General features: G+C 34.8%; 1 protein-coding gene across 1 annotated transcript in view; it reads left to right on the forward strand.

Annotated features, from left to right (window-relative positions):
- The window catches only part of SLC6A15 (solute carrier family 6 member 15), a 36171-nt gene extending 20673 nt beyond the window's left edge, over positions 1-15498 (forward strand). The window contains exons 5-12 of the mRNA XM_033058223.2: positions 1164-1345; positions 2558-2668; positions 6119-6360; positions 6464-6656; positions 7514-7706; positions 10184-10343; positions 12591-12753; positions 14137-15498. Coding sequence (XP_032914114.1) covers positions 1164-1345; positions 2558-2668; positions 6119-6360; positions 6464-6656; positions 7514-7706; positions 10184-10343; positions 12591-12753; positions 14137-14508 — 1616 coding nt within the window. The 3' untranslated portion in view covers positions 14509-15498. The remainder of the gene's footprint in view (positions 1-1163; positions 1346-2557; positions 2669-6118; positions 6361-6463; positions 6657-7513; positions 7707-10183; positions 10344-12590; positions 12754-14136) is intronic.
- The last annotated feature ends 367 nt before the right edge of the window (positions 15499-15865 follow it).

A 15865-nucleotide genomic window follows, 5' to 3' on the forward strand; every position in this document is an offset into this window, starting at 1 on the left:
TATCTTTTGTGGGTTTATTTACCACTTGAATAAAGAACAACCAGGGGTGTTTGAAAAGTTGTACCTTTTTGTGGCGTCTCTTCCAGAGCTACTTGCTTCAGTTATTATACAGAAATAGTCAGCAGTTAGAAGTGTTGACACACAGTCAAATTCACTGTATTCCACAAGTTACTGTCCATTAATTGAGCAGCAGTGGTTGTTTATGTACTCTTATCCTTCTGAAATATAAGGTACAGCATGTCAGCCTAACCTGAGCAGAGGCCATCTGAACTAAGCTTAAAAAAAAATATTATATTTGATAATATTTTACCATTTTTAATAGGTTATTTCAGTGAAGATCTGTCATTTATGTTAGGTTTCTTAAAAAGAGTGTATTTCCCCCTTTTTTCCATTAATTATCTTGACTCAACATGTACTTATATGTATGGTTGATTGTGAGGTATAAATAATTTATAAAGAACTTAAGTAAATATTTCCTCTGAAGAAATCTTCCTGTTTATGTGTTACATGTCTAGATACACACAGTTGCTGAAACTGTTTGGTAACATGACTATAACGGAATTACAGTATGATCCAAAGAATCACTTCTGGAATATGCATAGCAACTTTCATTAAATATATCTGTGTAGCAAACATTCATTTTCTTTACTCTTCACTTTGATATCATTATGTTATTATTTTATTGCTCATAATGGTAGTCAAGTCCCTGTTTATTTGAGTGTCATATCAAAGCAGACACAATCAACAATTTGTTTTCTGTATGTCATCAAAGTTGTGTTCATTGCAAAGAGATCATTTTCATTGTATGTAATTCATAGTATCATATGCAGATAATGTAATATTGTGTCTGATAAATGGAATATATGTCTTCATCTAAACCTGCCTACTATTTAGTTCTGAAGTGAGAAATAAGTTCTGCCTTGGAGTAGGATTAAGCATAATGCAGAGGAATACATTATCCCAAAAGAGTTTAAAAAGATATACCCAGAAGTTTTCACCAATAGCAGTCACTTTTTCTTTTAAACAATGTCTTAAGACTGTTTTGTGAGTTTTGTTCTTAATAAGTGATGATGACACAATTAGAAATATTGAGAAGTGCTAGAACACTGTTACGAAATATCTCTCCTGAATCCATTCTTTACTTGCTAACATCTCTTTGACAGTTGTGGAGCCAGAGTGTGAAAAAAGTTCTGCAACCACTTATTACTGGTACAGAGAAGCACTGAATATTTCCAGCTCTCTGTCAGAGAGTGGGGGTTTAAATTGGAAGATGACTATCTGCTTGCTGGCTGCCTGGGTCATGGTATGCTTAGCCATGATCAAAGGCATTCAGTCTTCAGGCAAAGTGAGTATACTGTTTTACCTGCATGACATTGTTTTATTTTGAAGCATTTCAGGACATTTCTGTTCACCAAACCCTGTTTATGTGAAACATAAACTGAAATCTGTAGGAGCAGATTAAGTACTTTGACTCACCCCCGCATTTGTATAGTCTCAAGTAGAGGAATATTAGTAGTTAAGCATTAAATTCTAGCCATTTTATTGGAAATGGCAGTAACTTAGTGACAATTGCGATCTGAAGAAGAATAATTTTGCTTCTCATCAGTGTAATTGTTGCATGTAACTGTACCTCAGCTTTATTGTGCAGCATAAGTCTGTGTTTTGAGTATTTAAGGAAATAAATTTCCATGTGTATTCACCGTATGACTGCAGTGCATCGACATATGCATGCTTCTGGCATTAACACAGCTGCTTTCCAGGAGTCTGGATTGCTTCTTTTGACTAATGACTTACTGTCCCTTTGCATCTGAGTACTGTTACCTTGTCTTCTTTCCTCTGCATGCAGCTAGCTGGATTTGCTGGTGAAAGATTTGCTAGATCTGTTGATCTCAGTGGGATTTTCAGAGGAAAAAGAATTTGTCCCAGTAGCAAATTTCTTTGCTATTAAAAAGTTTGGCACTGACATGGCAATTTCTGTAACCTCCTTGGGGCATTTCAGTTAAAGAAATAAGTAGCAAGTTTTACTAGCGAATCATTTTACTAAACTTTACAGGACAAATACTCAGTTATGGGTAATGAAAGATCAGATTTGATTACCATTTGTTGTTTAGATGGTAAGTATTACTTAGTGATTGAATTCATTGGTTATGTACTTTCTATTGATTCTTGTGCCCTTCTCTTCTGAAGACAAAATTAGTTTCTATTCACACTGCATAATTTTGCCATATCCAAAGTGCTGTTGTAAAGAGAAGTATTTCTGCAACAGTTTACTTCTGTCTTTGTTTTCATCTCATTAAATTAATACTGAATTTCCCTGGAAGTCCAGTGGCTCTATTGGTGAATACATCAGGCAATTGTATTGCTTTTGTACAGTACAGAATTTAATTTCTTTTGCAATCATGTGATTTTGCTTTCTTCTGCAGAGACAAGGGGAATGGCAAGTGTTCTGCATATTTCCTGATGATTATCAATTCAGTATCCAAAGGATACTGTGTAGTGATTGAACCTATTGAAAGAAAGTCCATGTTAAATGTCATGTCACCTTCTTGTATTTCAGATCATGTATTTTAGTTCCCTTTTTCCATATGTGGTACTTTTATGCTTTCTGATCAGAGGACTGCTCCTTAATGGGTCGGTGGATGGAATTCGTCACATGTTCACCCCTAAGGTATGTACTTAATTTCTGTTTGCAGGGTATTAAAGTTTCAGTGGCAATTTGACCATTTATGAATGCTCTCATTTAAGCTTATTGTTTCATGGAACATTTGGCTGTATTTCTGTTTGCTTAAATTGCAAAATTTTTGTTTATCTCAGTGGCACAATACCAAGCCCTAAAGTTCAAAGGCTCTAGGTGTTCCAAAGGTCTGTAGGTGAGGGTTACCTCTCTTAGGTGAGGATTCCCAGAGTTATATGTCCCTACAAAGCTAAACAACTGAGATATAATTTAGAGGATTCAGGAAGTTTAGAGATCTCTAAATACTGAAAAGAGAACTTAGCAGTTTTTTAAAATGAAATGTCTAGTTCTAGGTTGTCAGTGCCATACTTTGAACTATCTAGGCATACATAATTAACTTGTCCCTTTTGAAAAAGAACATTTTCCCCCCTCCTTTTTGAAAAAAAATTAAAGCTGTTTACATAGTAGCCCAAAGTACAGGAGACCTGTATTTAATAGTAAAGTAGTGTAAGTACTTGCCACTCAGCTTTCCTTATCAATTTTCTTATGACATTCCAAGATAGCAGCAATTCTAACAATATATTTTTTACTGCCAATATTTTTGCCAGGAATGTACTTTACACAGCTTTAGATTTTCTAACTACGGAGGTGATAAGAGATGTTATGAGTCATTGTTTAGCTTGAAGATCTAAATTCTCCCCACACCTATCTCAGATGCTTGCAACTACAGCATGTTTGAATAGTCAGAGCCATACACAGGAATATATAAGTCTGGGCTTCACATTGTATTGTGAAATGGGCTTTCCTTAAAGTCCACTTCGCAATACAGTTGAGAAGAACAGGACTATTATTACAAAAATGAAAGCTAAATAATAGGATGATCAAAATCAATGCACATAGTGGCTAATGCCAGATGACAGGATGTTGTCAGTTGTTTTGATTCCAGGTGTTTTGAGTCTGGAGAACTGTCATCCCATAAAAATGACCTTTGTCAGCTCTCATATTGATGTAGTCATGTTCCACTTCACTCACTGTCACTGTTTTAGAGAGTCATGCTTGTGCAGGAACTTGGAGGCTGCTCAGGCAAATTTGGGAAACCTGAGGAAGAGAGAAATGTAATGCCTACTTATGAGAGGAAGTCTGAAGTGGAGGTGAAATACAGACGTCTATAAGATATAACTTGGTTTCTCAATCACGGTGTTAATACTTTCTTTGGCTGGAGAAGTACCACTAGATACTGAGGGAAAATAAATATAAAAATTTCCCTTGGATACTAACACCTCTTCAGTATTCACAACTTCATGAGACTTAAAATAAGTTGCAGCTGGTGCTTACTTTACAGTTACATTTGTACTTAATTATGCAATTGTTTCAATTGTTCATATAAATCATATCAAAAGGAAAATGATTCCTAATTTATTCTGACAGTTACTGGTTCTGTATCAAAATTCGAGTTGTGGCTTAAATTTGAAGTTAGGAGGCCTGTATGTCACATGTATTATATGTGAATATAAACCTTACAAAATATTTCCATTATAATTTTTGTGCTCGACTGCTAATTTGGACTGTAGATTCATGAGACTACCTGAAGAAATTCAGGCTCCCCCACCTGTTGTTTCATTCACTCCACTATGCTGATAGTTTATTTAGGTGTCCAGGCTATAAAAAGGAGTGTTAAACCAATCTAGCATGAAAATTATCCAGGTAGATAGATGTGAGAGGGAAAGGGAGAAGCATCTCTTTAGCCCAATTAGCTGAGCAAATGACCACATTTTGAGCACAGACGATTGCAGCAGATTCCCATGAGTTATGCCAGCGCCGGAGAGGACTGGCAGACTCTGGTGCAGGTGTGAGAGTGCAAGACTAATGTAGAAGGGGAGAATTTCTCTGTTTGGCATGGCTGTTAAACAAAGCAGAAATTCTAAATAAGAAACTTAATGGAAAACCTAAAGAAAGGTATGTGAAAAGACTACTTAAATCAACAACTGCAGCTAAACTGTAGGTTAATATGAAGCTGAAGTACAGAGACTCCAAAATTTCACATACAATACCCAATAGAAAATCAATCTAGAGTTTATTTTGGAAGTCTGGGCAACATGTATCTGAAAACACACTACTTTTGATGATACCAAAGGATATATTTTAGGAAGTGAGAAGTGTTTTGACATTTCAACTGATTAAGGATTTGGTGCAGTTAAGAATGTTCCTCATGCTCCCTCTGGCGGGAAAGCTCTGGCACGACAGTGTGATATGAGTTAGAACCACGTGCAATAGCCACATGTGCATTGTAATTATAATCTAAACTGTAAGTCAGGAATATGTTTATTGTCATAAACACCTTTTCTTTCCCAACTATATTGTATTTCAGCTATATATAAATGAATAAAAATCTTTCTGCTGCCTATCTGTAATAAATATATCTCCATAGGAAATGGACATTTTATTCAAAATCTTGTAACAATATCATATTTATTTCTCCTCAGAGTAAGACAGTCAGTCTAATAATGCTGGCATCTATGCTGATGCTTTTTAGTTTTACTTTTATGAAGAAACCAAGGGCTTGAAGGAAATAAAAGTCACTTGCATTAATGGGGGCCCTGAATCAGCCTCAGCAAATCTGGTCTTTAAATTTTACATGTACTTCTTTAATTCTTGTTTTGTGATTCAGTATCTAGAAGAATTTGAGATAGCCAGGTAATGACGCATAACTTTGTTACAAAGTTGGTTTGTTTTTTTTCAAGGAGCAATGCAGTTGATCCAAGTGAGCAATACTGTTAATTTTTTTGATAAAAGCCTTAGTTGCCTCTGAAGTACATGACCCATTTAACATAGGGTTAAGTTCAAGGCATCTGACTTAAGAGATTTAAATCATGCACTATTCAGGTTGTGGTGGCAAGCATTCATTTCATATATTTCATTTTGCTTTGCATATTTGCATGTAATGGAATTCCGTATAAGCATGTGTATCTCATGTTCAACTTTTTTTGTTTGTTTGAAAAGTAAAAACAAAGCAAGTTTAATCATACTCATTGCATTTATTAAGAGATCTATTTAGATCTATCTAAAATACATCGTAAGTCTAAGAGAAGTCAGTACATATACTATAAATAAAAGACAACTAAGACTGTAAAAAAAAAAAAAGTTCTCATTTCTCAGTACAACTAGTTGTTATTTCAGTTATATAGCTCCAGTAGTGTCTTGCTGTTGGGAACACGCTGTATAGCATGTTCCTCTTTGATGTTTAGATAACATAAAATAAATAGAAATTCTGGCCCATAAGTTCGCCAGCTTCAGGGGGTCGCATTCTGCTTTCATTTTATCATAATGAATATACAGTTGTAGTGGAGTATTAGCATTGTATGATGTAGGGTTTATTCTGTTGTTTTTTTCATATAATAGAAATGCATTTTATAGCTGACATATATTATATCTAATTTCAAACAGCTTGAAATAATGCTGGAGCCCAAGGTCTGGAGAGAAGCTGCTACTCAGGTGTTCTTTGCCTTAGGGCTTGGATTTGGTGGAGTCATTGCCTTTTCAAGCTACAACAAGAGAGACAACAACTGCCATTTTGATGCTGTACTGGTGTCCTTCATCAATTTTTTCACTTCTGTGCTGGCAACTTTGGTGGTGTTTGCAGTTCTGGGCTTCAAAGCCAATATCATAAATGAAAAATGTGTTACCCAGTATGAATATCCATTTCTTTTTTAAAAATTATTTTTACTGTTTATATCTATGAACTAACGCAGACCACTGAATTTGTTCTCTCTGTTCTATTGTGTTTTGCAGAAATTCAGAGAAGATTTTAAAACTTTTGAAAATGGGCAATCTCAGCCAAGATATGATCCCACATCATATCAATTTCTCAAGCATTACAGCAGAAGATTACAATTTAGTTTATGACATTATCCAGAAAGTCAAAGAAGAACAGTTTGAGTCTCTTGGTCTGAAATCTTGTCAAATTGAAGATGAACTTGACAAGGTGAGATTAAGTCTTGAATACAGAGATTATGACCAGATGAATATTTGCAAGCCTGAAGTAAGGTGTGAAGTGTACCTGCACAGAGTACCAGTACAGTTTATCTGTGAGCCGTGCACCTAGAAAGACCTGGATGAAAACGTAGCTGCATTCCAACTTGCTTGAAGACTTTTGGGTCTGATGTCTTAATACAGACTTCACTGATTTATAGTATGTTTTGGTCATTATATCATTCTTCTCGGGAGGTGATAAGTTTTTTAAGCTCTGTTTTTCAGAAGACTGAAGGTTTTCCAAAGACTAAGCAGAGGTGTTACCTATTCAGTGTCTCAGACTGCAAAATATTCTAGTGTTAAGATACAAATATTAGATATAAATACTAAAGCTAAAAAAAAATCTGCTATTAGGCAGTTGTTTAATGAGTATCATCCTGTTTTGAAATATTACAGTAAGCCAAATCTGTAACAGAAATTATAGTTTTATAGCTTTAGAGAGGCAATTGCAGATTGAAACATTTTAAGGTTTAACATTTTAAAAATTTAAGATGCAGCTGGACATCTTGTTTAGACTGCTTTTGCCAAGAAAGTTTGGTGGAGATGATCCATGAGACACCTTCAAGCATAGTAATCTATGGTTCTATGAAAGAATTGTGTTAATGCCGATCAACTTACAAATTCTCATGTTTCAGTAAATGGTATTAACTGGAAGAATTATATATTAGATAGCAACTTCCCACTCTGCCTTCAAGATGTAATCAATGACTCTGTATGAACATAAAGTCAGACTTGTCAGGCTATCACACTACTGAAAAAACAACAACAAAAAAGAGTAATGATATAATATGTTTTTTTCTTCACTGACAGGCAGTTCAAGGAACTGGCTTAGCTTTTATTGCATTTACAGAAGCAATGACCCACTTCCCTGCTTCTCCCTTCTGGTCAGTCATGTTCTTTCTCATGTTAGTAAATTTGGGACTTGGAAGTATGTTTGGAACCATTGAAGGCATTATCACACCTATTGTTGATACATTCAAGGTCAGGAAAGAAATTCTTACTGGTGAGTTAGACTGTTTTTCTTTTCTCCATACAGCAGTAAGCTGAATTTGTTTTGAGACTATGAATTCCTTTTTTTTCCCCTTTTTTCTTTTTTTGACATGAAAGTTTACAGAGCATTTTGCAGAGCAGTAAATCACTGTTATTCCAGACTGTACTTCCATGCACAGGGACATTAATATCTGCCAGTAAAATATTTTCCTGAATGTTACAGTAGTATAAACACCCTAAAACTTAAATCTTAATTTAATTTCTGTTACAAGTTTCTGTAACAGTCTTTTTAGGCTCTTTCAGAATACTTTCCATTCCAACCTGTGTCACACAGTGGAGAAACAAAAGTAAAGAGTAAAAATACATTGCAAATTACTACAAATTATTCCTGAATAGACCAGAAGAAATCTTAATTTATGGTGAAGTTTTTATTATGCTAAAATGAGTACAGTTACTCTCTAGAGAAACATATTTTTCCCTGTTAAATGTTTATATAGTCTTAAACAAGAGATCAAGTTGTTTAGTTTGGGTTTTTTTTTTTTAATTGCTTAAGTACCCTAAGTTGTTTGTGGTGTATCATGTTCACGTAGCTTTGACTTGTAGGGATTTCTCTTTTTTATGCAAAACACCAGCAAGGGTGAGAAAGTTAGGTTTCTGAAAAACTTCGGGGCAGCTGCAAGAGACTTGGTGTGCTATGCACAAATTCAGCTTTCATATCAATGTCTGTAAAAGATGGGATAGAAAATAAATTTTAAAAGAGATACTTTAACATTATTGAACTCTATGAAGAAAATAATAAACTCTGTGAGAAAAATAATAAAATAATAAATAATAAAACATTTTATAAGAGTTAACTCCTGATGCTGCAGAGCACTGCTTTTCCCCCAACTACTTTCTTTACTTTACTGAGATAATAAGTAATATTTGATAGATAAAAAAAATCAAATTCTTAAAAAAAAAATGATTTTTCAGAAGTCCTAAGTTATTGAGCACTTTTTGATCTATTTGGTTTTTTTTTAATTAGATCTCAACTTCTTGCTGAACAATCAGTATAACAATTAGAAATTAGCTGTTCTTCCTAAGTGATGATATATAGTCATTACACTGGGGTAATGGAGCAATTTCTTGTCACTCTGTTAAAAAAAATAATTAAGATCAATAAATATTCAAGAACTACCTTTGTCTTGTAACTTTTTAAGGTGGTTTACATGCATGATTTTGGCTAAACTCAGTTGTACTCAAAAGATTACAACTTGATGTGGTGTTTTGTTAATTACCTGAGAAAAATGAAATATCTGGATTATTTTTCATGTTGTTCTGGTGGCTCTTAAGAAGAATTATGGCTGCAGTAGATTTTGTGCTTACAAGACAAAAACTTTCAATTTTCAGAGAATTGTTAGCACATTTGCAACTCTGAGTGCAGGAAAACCAACTCAAATGCTTATATTTATTTTGCATTCAACAATGTCGTGCCTCATGCTGAGTGGTGGAAAGTTCAGAAAGTCATTATAATAATAGCTCCTACAAGGTTTAAGAAAGTGATTAGACATCTACCATTGTCATTTACCAGTGTATTTGAAAGAGTGTCACTGTCTTACTTTCAGTACTAAAATCAATAATAATTATCTTGGATTCTTGCAATGAGTGTATTCTGTAAATATATTTTATATTTTGTCCCAGATTAATTTCACCTAATTTTCGACTACTTAGGTGCATCCTTAGCCTAAATTCTCTGTGAGAAAACCAAAAAAGAGCACTTTAGCTGTAAGAATCAGTCTTACTGATGCTCAGCCCAAGACTGGTTTCACGATTTATTTAAATTTTACTTATTTAAACATTAAGTCCTATTACTGACAAATTTAGTTGGAGAAAATTGTATTGAGATCCGTTATGCAGGATCAGCCTTTCAAGAAATATATTTTGAGTTTTCCCTAAAGAAGGGACAGAAATATTTCTGAATATACAAATACATTTAGACACATCCTAACAGAACTTTATGCCATGAATGATCTTTTAGGGTAAGTCTATTCAGCCTTTGTACTTTTTAGAATTATAGTTTTTTTTGAATCATAGAAACTTTTTCCTATTATTTTTTCCCATATTTTCACTTTGAAGTTATTTTCACTTCTTAATTCCAAAAAGTGAGCTGGTGACCAATTAACATGATGTATGATGTTTTGCCTGCAGATTAATTTTTTTTTACCCCTGCATTAGGTTTTATGGTGACAAATAGTCACTTGATTAATCTCTGCTGCTTAATCAGGATTGCTGTGATATGGTAATTAATAATTCTAATTTTGTAACCTCTCCATTTTGTATGAAAGAGGTAGGATTACTAATATTCTTAAAATTGAAATCCCCCCCAAACAGCAAAATGTTATTGACTTTACTTTTAAGAAATAAAAGTACTTTTATTAAATAATGCATTTGTTACTCTTTGTCCATGGAACTTCGTTGTAGTTACAGCTCACATTTCTCACTTTATTCCAGTCATCTGCTGCTTGGTTGCATTTTTTATTGGCCTCATCTTTGTGCAGCGCTCTGGAAATTATTTTGTGACAATGTTTGATGACTACTCAGCTACTCTACCCCTGCTTATTGTGGTCATTTTGGAGAATATTGCAGTCATCCGAATTTATGGAATAGACAAGTAAGTGAAGGGAATGTATCTCCCTGTCCATATCAACACCATTCTTTACAATAATTACTGCTATTTTAATTTTATTGTATTAAACATTTGCAATATACACAGAAATGCAAGTAATTAGAAAGCATGTCAGTGTCTGGTCAAGAATCTAGTCTGTTATTAAGAACAGGTTTGGAGCAAGATGCATTGCATCAGAACAGTGTGCTGAAACCCAAAACTGATTGCAAGAGGTCTAAGAAGAGGAGAATGCAGTAAAAGAGACAAAAGTGGAGATTTAGAAATGAGGCTGCATGTGAAACTATAGGGAATTTGCCTCAACAAGACATCAAGAGAAAGATTTCAAAAATAACCACGCAACAGATGAGGATGAGTATTTCAATGTAGTATTCCTGGAAAGCCTGAGAAACAAACAAAGCAAACTCTAATGTCAGTAAAAAGAAAAACTTTGAATTTGTGAGCTAAATTTAGTTTAGGGTGTTATAACAATTATTTTTTCTTTGCATTAGGTATAAGACAGGAGCTGATAGCAAAATCAGGGTCAAAGCTTGCAAAACTATAAGAAGAAAATTTCATTTTATGGTTTTCAGACATTGTTTCTGGTCTGTGCAAGTACTTCCTGGTCTACTTGCTCATTAAGGGAGAATTCCATCTTGGACCTATAATTGGTCATTTAGATGTAAAAACACCATGTAGATTGTTTTACACTTGCAGCCAAAAGATAAAATAGATGATCTGGTTATAGATATAAAACTGATGACCTTATAACAGATGTTATAAGGTTAGTGATGTACAGGCTCCACTGTGAATAGAGGTAGATATGCCAAAAGTCAGCAGCGTACCTGTGAGGAAGTTGATGTTTAGGCATAGCTAAAATATGGTAATCCTGTGCTTATGACTCACAGGGCATGTTTTCAGAAGGGGTTCTGACAGGATACAGTGAAAAGTTAACAACCAAGTTTCTCATTTGCAACGACCACCGGAGTATTCCCTCTGGAGTATTCCTAGTATTTCTTCTGATGTATGTTTCTCCAGAATATCCTTCAGGAACCTAGCAGTTCTGTTTGCAAAATCTGTCGCTATCAACAGCCTCAGGTTGCCATTGGCTGTGATAGTACCAAGGGTTTCTGGTAGGTGAAGTTCCATGTAAACGTCTTATTAGACATAAAGTCTTTGATCACATAGTAGAAAACCAAAGCATAACATCCAAAGGGTGCTGTAGAAAAGAGACAGTATGTGAATCTCTATAACTAAGAAGGAAAATCTCCCATGCTGGAATCAGTGCTATAAGGAACTTGAGTTAAGGAGACTTTTAGAAGAGGATGAAAAGTAGGATGGAGACAACGAAACACTTTAAAGTAAAGATAACAGATCCATGTTCAACTGAAAGAAGAACTGGAAATCTCAGAAAGAGAAGGCTATTTATAGAGGGTGCAATCAATTCAGATCAATTCAATTATAAATTCAGCTTCCTTTTAATGATGTGTTTTATTTCAGTGTAAACAAACAATAGAATGTCTCAAGTTGTGCAGTTAAAGTTTTTTTTCTGAGGGTTTACATGACAGAAGCTTCATATGTGTAACTGCTTGGAAAACATCCTTTTTTGACAAAAAGCTTTTTTGAGATGCACATTTCAAAAGGGAGTGGGTCCATAAGGGAGTTAAAACAATCATTTCTTGTGCACACTCCAAAATAATTATTTCTAAAAGCATTCTCTGTTTCTGCTGGCTCTGGAACCATGTACTCCATCATGAGTACAAAAATAGGAGTTTCGTTCATGTCTTAACTTATAATTTTGAGGAGAAAGGAGGCAGTTTTATAGCTTGGCAGTTTTATTTCAGCAGCTTATATGATGCAAACCATAGCTTATGCATAAATTTGGTTTTTTAGACTGCAGCACATGTGTGGGTTCAAAATTAATATTACACAATCTCTAAGATGTGCTGGTAAACAACCCAGTAGACAGTACAAGGAAATGCTAAAAAGAATCTTATAAAAAAATATAGGTTTATCTTCCAGCACAATCCAGCAAGCAGCTTACTAAGTCACTGCACTGTGCAGGATTTCCTTTTGTTCATCTGGTCTGAACTAGCAGTATAAGATTTTTCAACCCATCAAGTAATGTAAACTACAACTGTTTCTCTAAATGCATTTTTTCCAGTGTGTTCATTCCCTCAGACTAGGTGCTATGTATCAATTATAGCATTCAAAATCTATGTCTAAAATAACAATAACATTTTAATCCCTTCACAGATTTATGGAGGACCTGAAGGACATGCTGGGGTTTTCTCCGAGCCAGTATTATTACTACATGTGGAAGTATGTTTCACCATTTGTATTGTTGTGTTTGCTGGTAGCTAGCATTGTCCAAATGGGATTAAGTCCTCCTGGTTACAATGCTTGGATTGAAGATACGGTAAGTATACAGTGTGTATGTGTATATGTAGGGTTTGTATGTATATATGATACTGTCACCATCATCATAGTGATTGTATCTGAAGCATTTGAGAAACACATGAACAGACAAAAAAAAATAGGACTTCAAAATCAGTATAAATAATAACATGGTTGCTTTTATCTCAAGTAACTTTGATGTAAAACCAACAATTTTTTAATTTTAGAGTAGTTGGGCTTTAAAATACAGCTGATTGACACAAACTCTGGGTGACATTTATTTTGTGATGTATGTTGAAGAAACTCTTAATGATGGGAGAGGATGTTCACATTCATTAAGTGTTATTTTACTGCAGAAAACAGGTGATTGCTGTATAAATCATTTCAGATATCTCATCAGTGGAATTAAATATTGAGATTTAGCCATGTCATGTTGTTTTCCCTTTGCGAACACATATCACAATGTAGGTAGCAGCTGTATTAGAATCTGTCTGATAAGAACTTGTCAGGGTGAGTGGCAAGACAATTCTGATCTTTGACCTCAAAAAGAGATTCAGTCAAAGTAATTCTGAAGACTTTGGCTAGTTGTAGGGTCAAGTGCCTCAGCTATTTCTACAGACTTTTTTATGCATGAGAGAGAAAATGGCAGAGAAATTAATCTAATGAATCTTTCCCAAATTGGTGGTGGGAGAAGTCACAGCAAAGACAGGTAAAGAATAAACACAAGAGGTTGGCTTTATTATAGGTAAACTACATAAGTAGTATGTCTGCCTCTATCCAGACAACTACATGATTCTCAGAAAAATGCTCATTACATTTGATTCTTGCCCTCAAAAATTAGAAAGAGAAGTACATTAGAATACCAAATATTCTGTTCCTTTCCATGTACAAAATTAGGCAAGTGGATCCTGTTGGCCATTGATGCATGGATGCAGTAGAGGTTTGGGGTATAGTCAGTGTCCCAGCATTATAGTTACCTGAAGTTTGTGCGAAGTGCAGTAATGAGATGGTTCCTGTCTAGACCAGCTATTAGCCTACAGAAAAAGGGCTAATTTTCCAGGCATATTTACAGACACCACTGCATACTTGTCTGTTCTGGACACCCTTTAAAGAATTAAGGAACAACTACAGAGAAATGTAACAGAAACCCTAAAGTGAAAATCTTGATTTGTGTGCTGCTGAAGTGCTCTCAGAAACTGTTCAACAGTGTTTTAGTCCTGTTCTCTGGCTGAAAGATAGCAATGCTACTTCTCCACAACTCTTCAAATTTGAGATCTGTAGTGGCATCCACATTGTGAGTGCAGTGGAATATGTGCTTGAAAACTACAGATCGCAGTGAGAGCTGCAGGTTTTTGTTGTTTTTCTGGTAAAGATGTATTAATAGTTTTTCTGTTGTTTTTCTCAGGCTACGGAAGAGTTCCACAGCTATCCAACATGGGGAATGATTGTCTGTATATCTTTGATGGTGTTGGCCATACTGCCAGTCCCAATAGTCTTCATGGTACGCCGTTGCAACCTTATCGATGACAGTTCTGGTAGTTTGGCATCTGTATCCTACAAAAGAGGTCGTATAATAAAGGAACCTGTCAACCTGGAGGGAGATAATACAAGTCTGATCCATGGGAAGAGTCCAAGTGAGGTACCATCTCCAAATTTTGGCAAAAACATCTATAGAAAACAGACTGGATCACCGACTCTGGACACAGCTCCCAATGGACGTTATGGTATCGGCTACCTGATGGCAGATATGCCTGACATGCCAGAGTCTGATTTGTAACCACAGGAAAAAAAAAGTGTTGTTTGTTTCTTCTCTCACTGATCACTGCCCTGCTAGGAGAAGTGGTCAGCATCACTTACTAGGGGGCGATCTCAGGTGCTCCATAGTGACAGTCTTTAAGATGTCATGACTGTACGTACTGGTTGAGGAAACTTCCTTTGGATTAATTCTCTGAGTTTTTATTTGCACTGAAGGAAACATTTAAATTCAATGGCAGCCTACATCAGCCAAGAATTTGATTTTTTAATTAACTTCTAAATTTAAAGCTTTCTATTTCTGAAGCCCAGTTCTCACTCAAATGATAAAATATTTCTGAAGCTATATCATTGAAAATCCTTTTTTTCCTTGCTGAATTTCAGGTTCATTTCCAAGTATTAATGGTGAGCTCAGTAATAGTTCACCAGACCTGTGTTTATGTAAACACCTGTATATACCTTATGTAGATATGCTGTACTTATTTTATTAGCACTGATAACTACTTAGGCTATTAGCTGAGTAAAAAACAAACCTGCAAACTATTTTCTTATGTAATAGCTGTATAGAGCAATAGTATTAGAAAATCAAGGAGTAGACTTATAGGAAGGCGATCAAAGATTCCCTGTTCACTGGGGACTGCATAAACTGTGGCTGTATATTTTGTGTAAAATATTTGCTTTTTCAGTGTGAAAACAATGTTAGAGTGAGTCACTCCAAGAATCTTAAGGATTGTGCAGATTCTGCATTTTTTTCTATGCTGTGTGCCTAAAAAAGACCTTGATATTTATTGTGGTTACAAGATTACATATATATTATATTTATATAATATACTTGTAATGTAAATATGTATATTATTCTGTATGTAATCGTTTCAGAAGTTAAAACAAGATGGCTTTTTTTATTAGTCTCCTTCAGTTTTGCTCTGTTTTATGCAGATAATTTTTTTCAGTCAGTAATTGTTAAGAACTGTATGGCATTACATTTTAACCTACAAATAAAAAGATTGATAAAGTATTTTTCTGTGATATCCTATTACACTTATTATAATGCAGCCTGCTTTTTCCTCATCTGGGCTACCTGAAAGAATGACATTTACTAGATGACTATTGATGCTAAAAAACTTTAAAACAAAAAACCGGTCATCTCAATAAACTATTGGACAGGGCCACTTACTGTGAACACAGGAGGTGATGTAGTGTTATAAAGTAGCAAGAAGCTGGTACTCTGGAAGCTGGTACATGATCTACTCCTTGTCTTAAAACATTTTAAAATTAGGCATAAATTCTGACTTTTTTACCTCAAATCAGCAAAGGGCAGAACCTGCTTACATTGTCCCAGAATCAAAGAACCAGAATAATTTATTGGAGGTAAATGCAAGTCT

The sequence above is a fragment of the Catharus ustulatus genome, chromosome 4 (genome assembly GCF_009819885.2).
Source record: "Catharus ustulatus isolate bCatUst1 chromosome 4, bCatUst1.pri.v2, whole genome shotgun sequence".
NCBI lineage: Eukaryota > Metazoa > Chordata > Aves > Passeriformes > Turdidae > Catharus > Catharus ustulatus.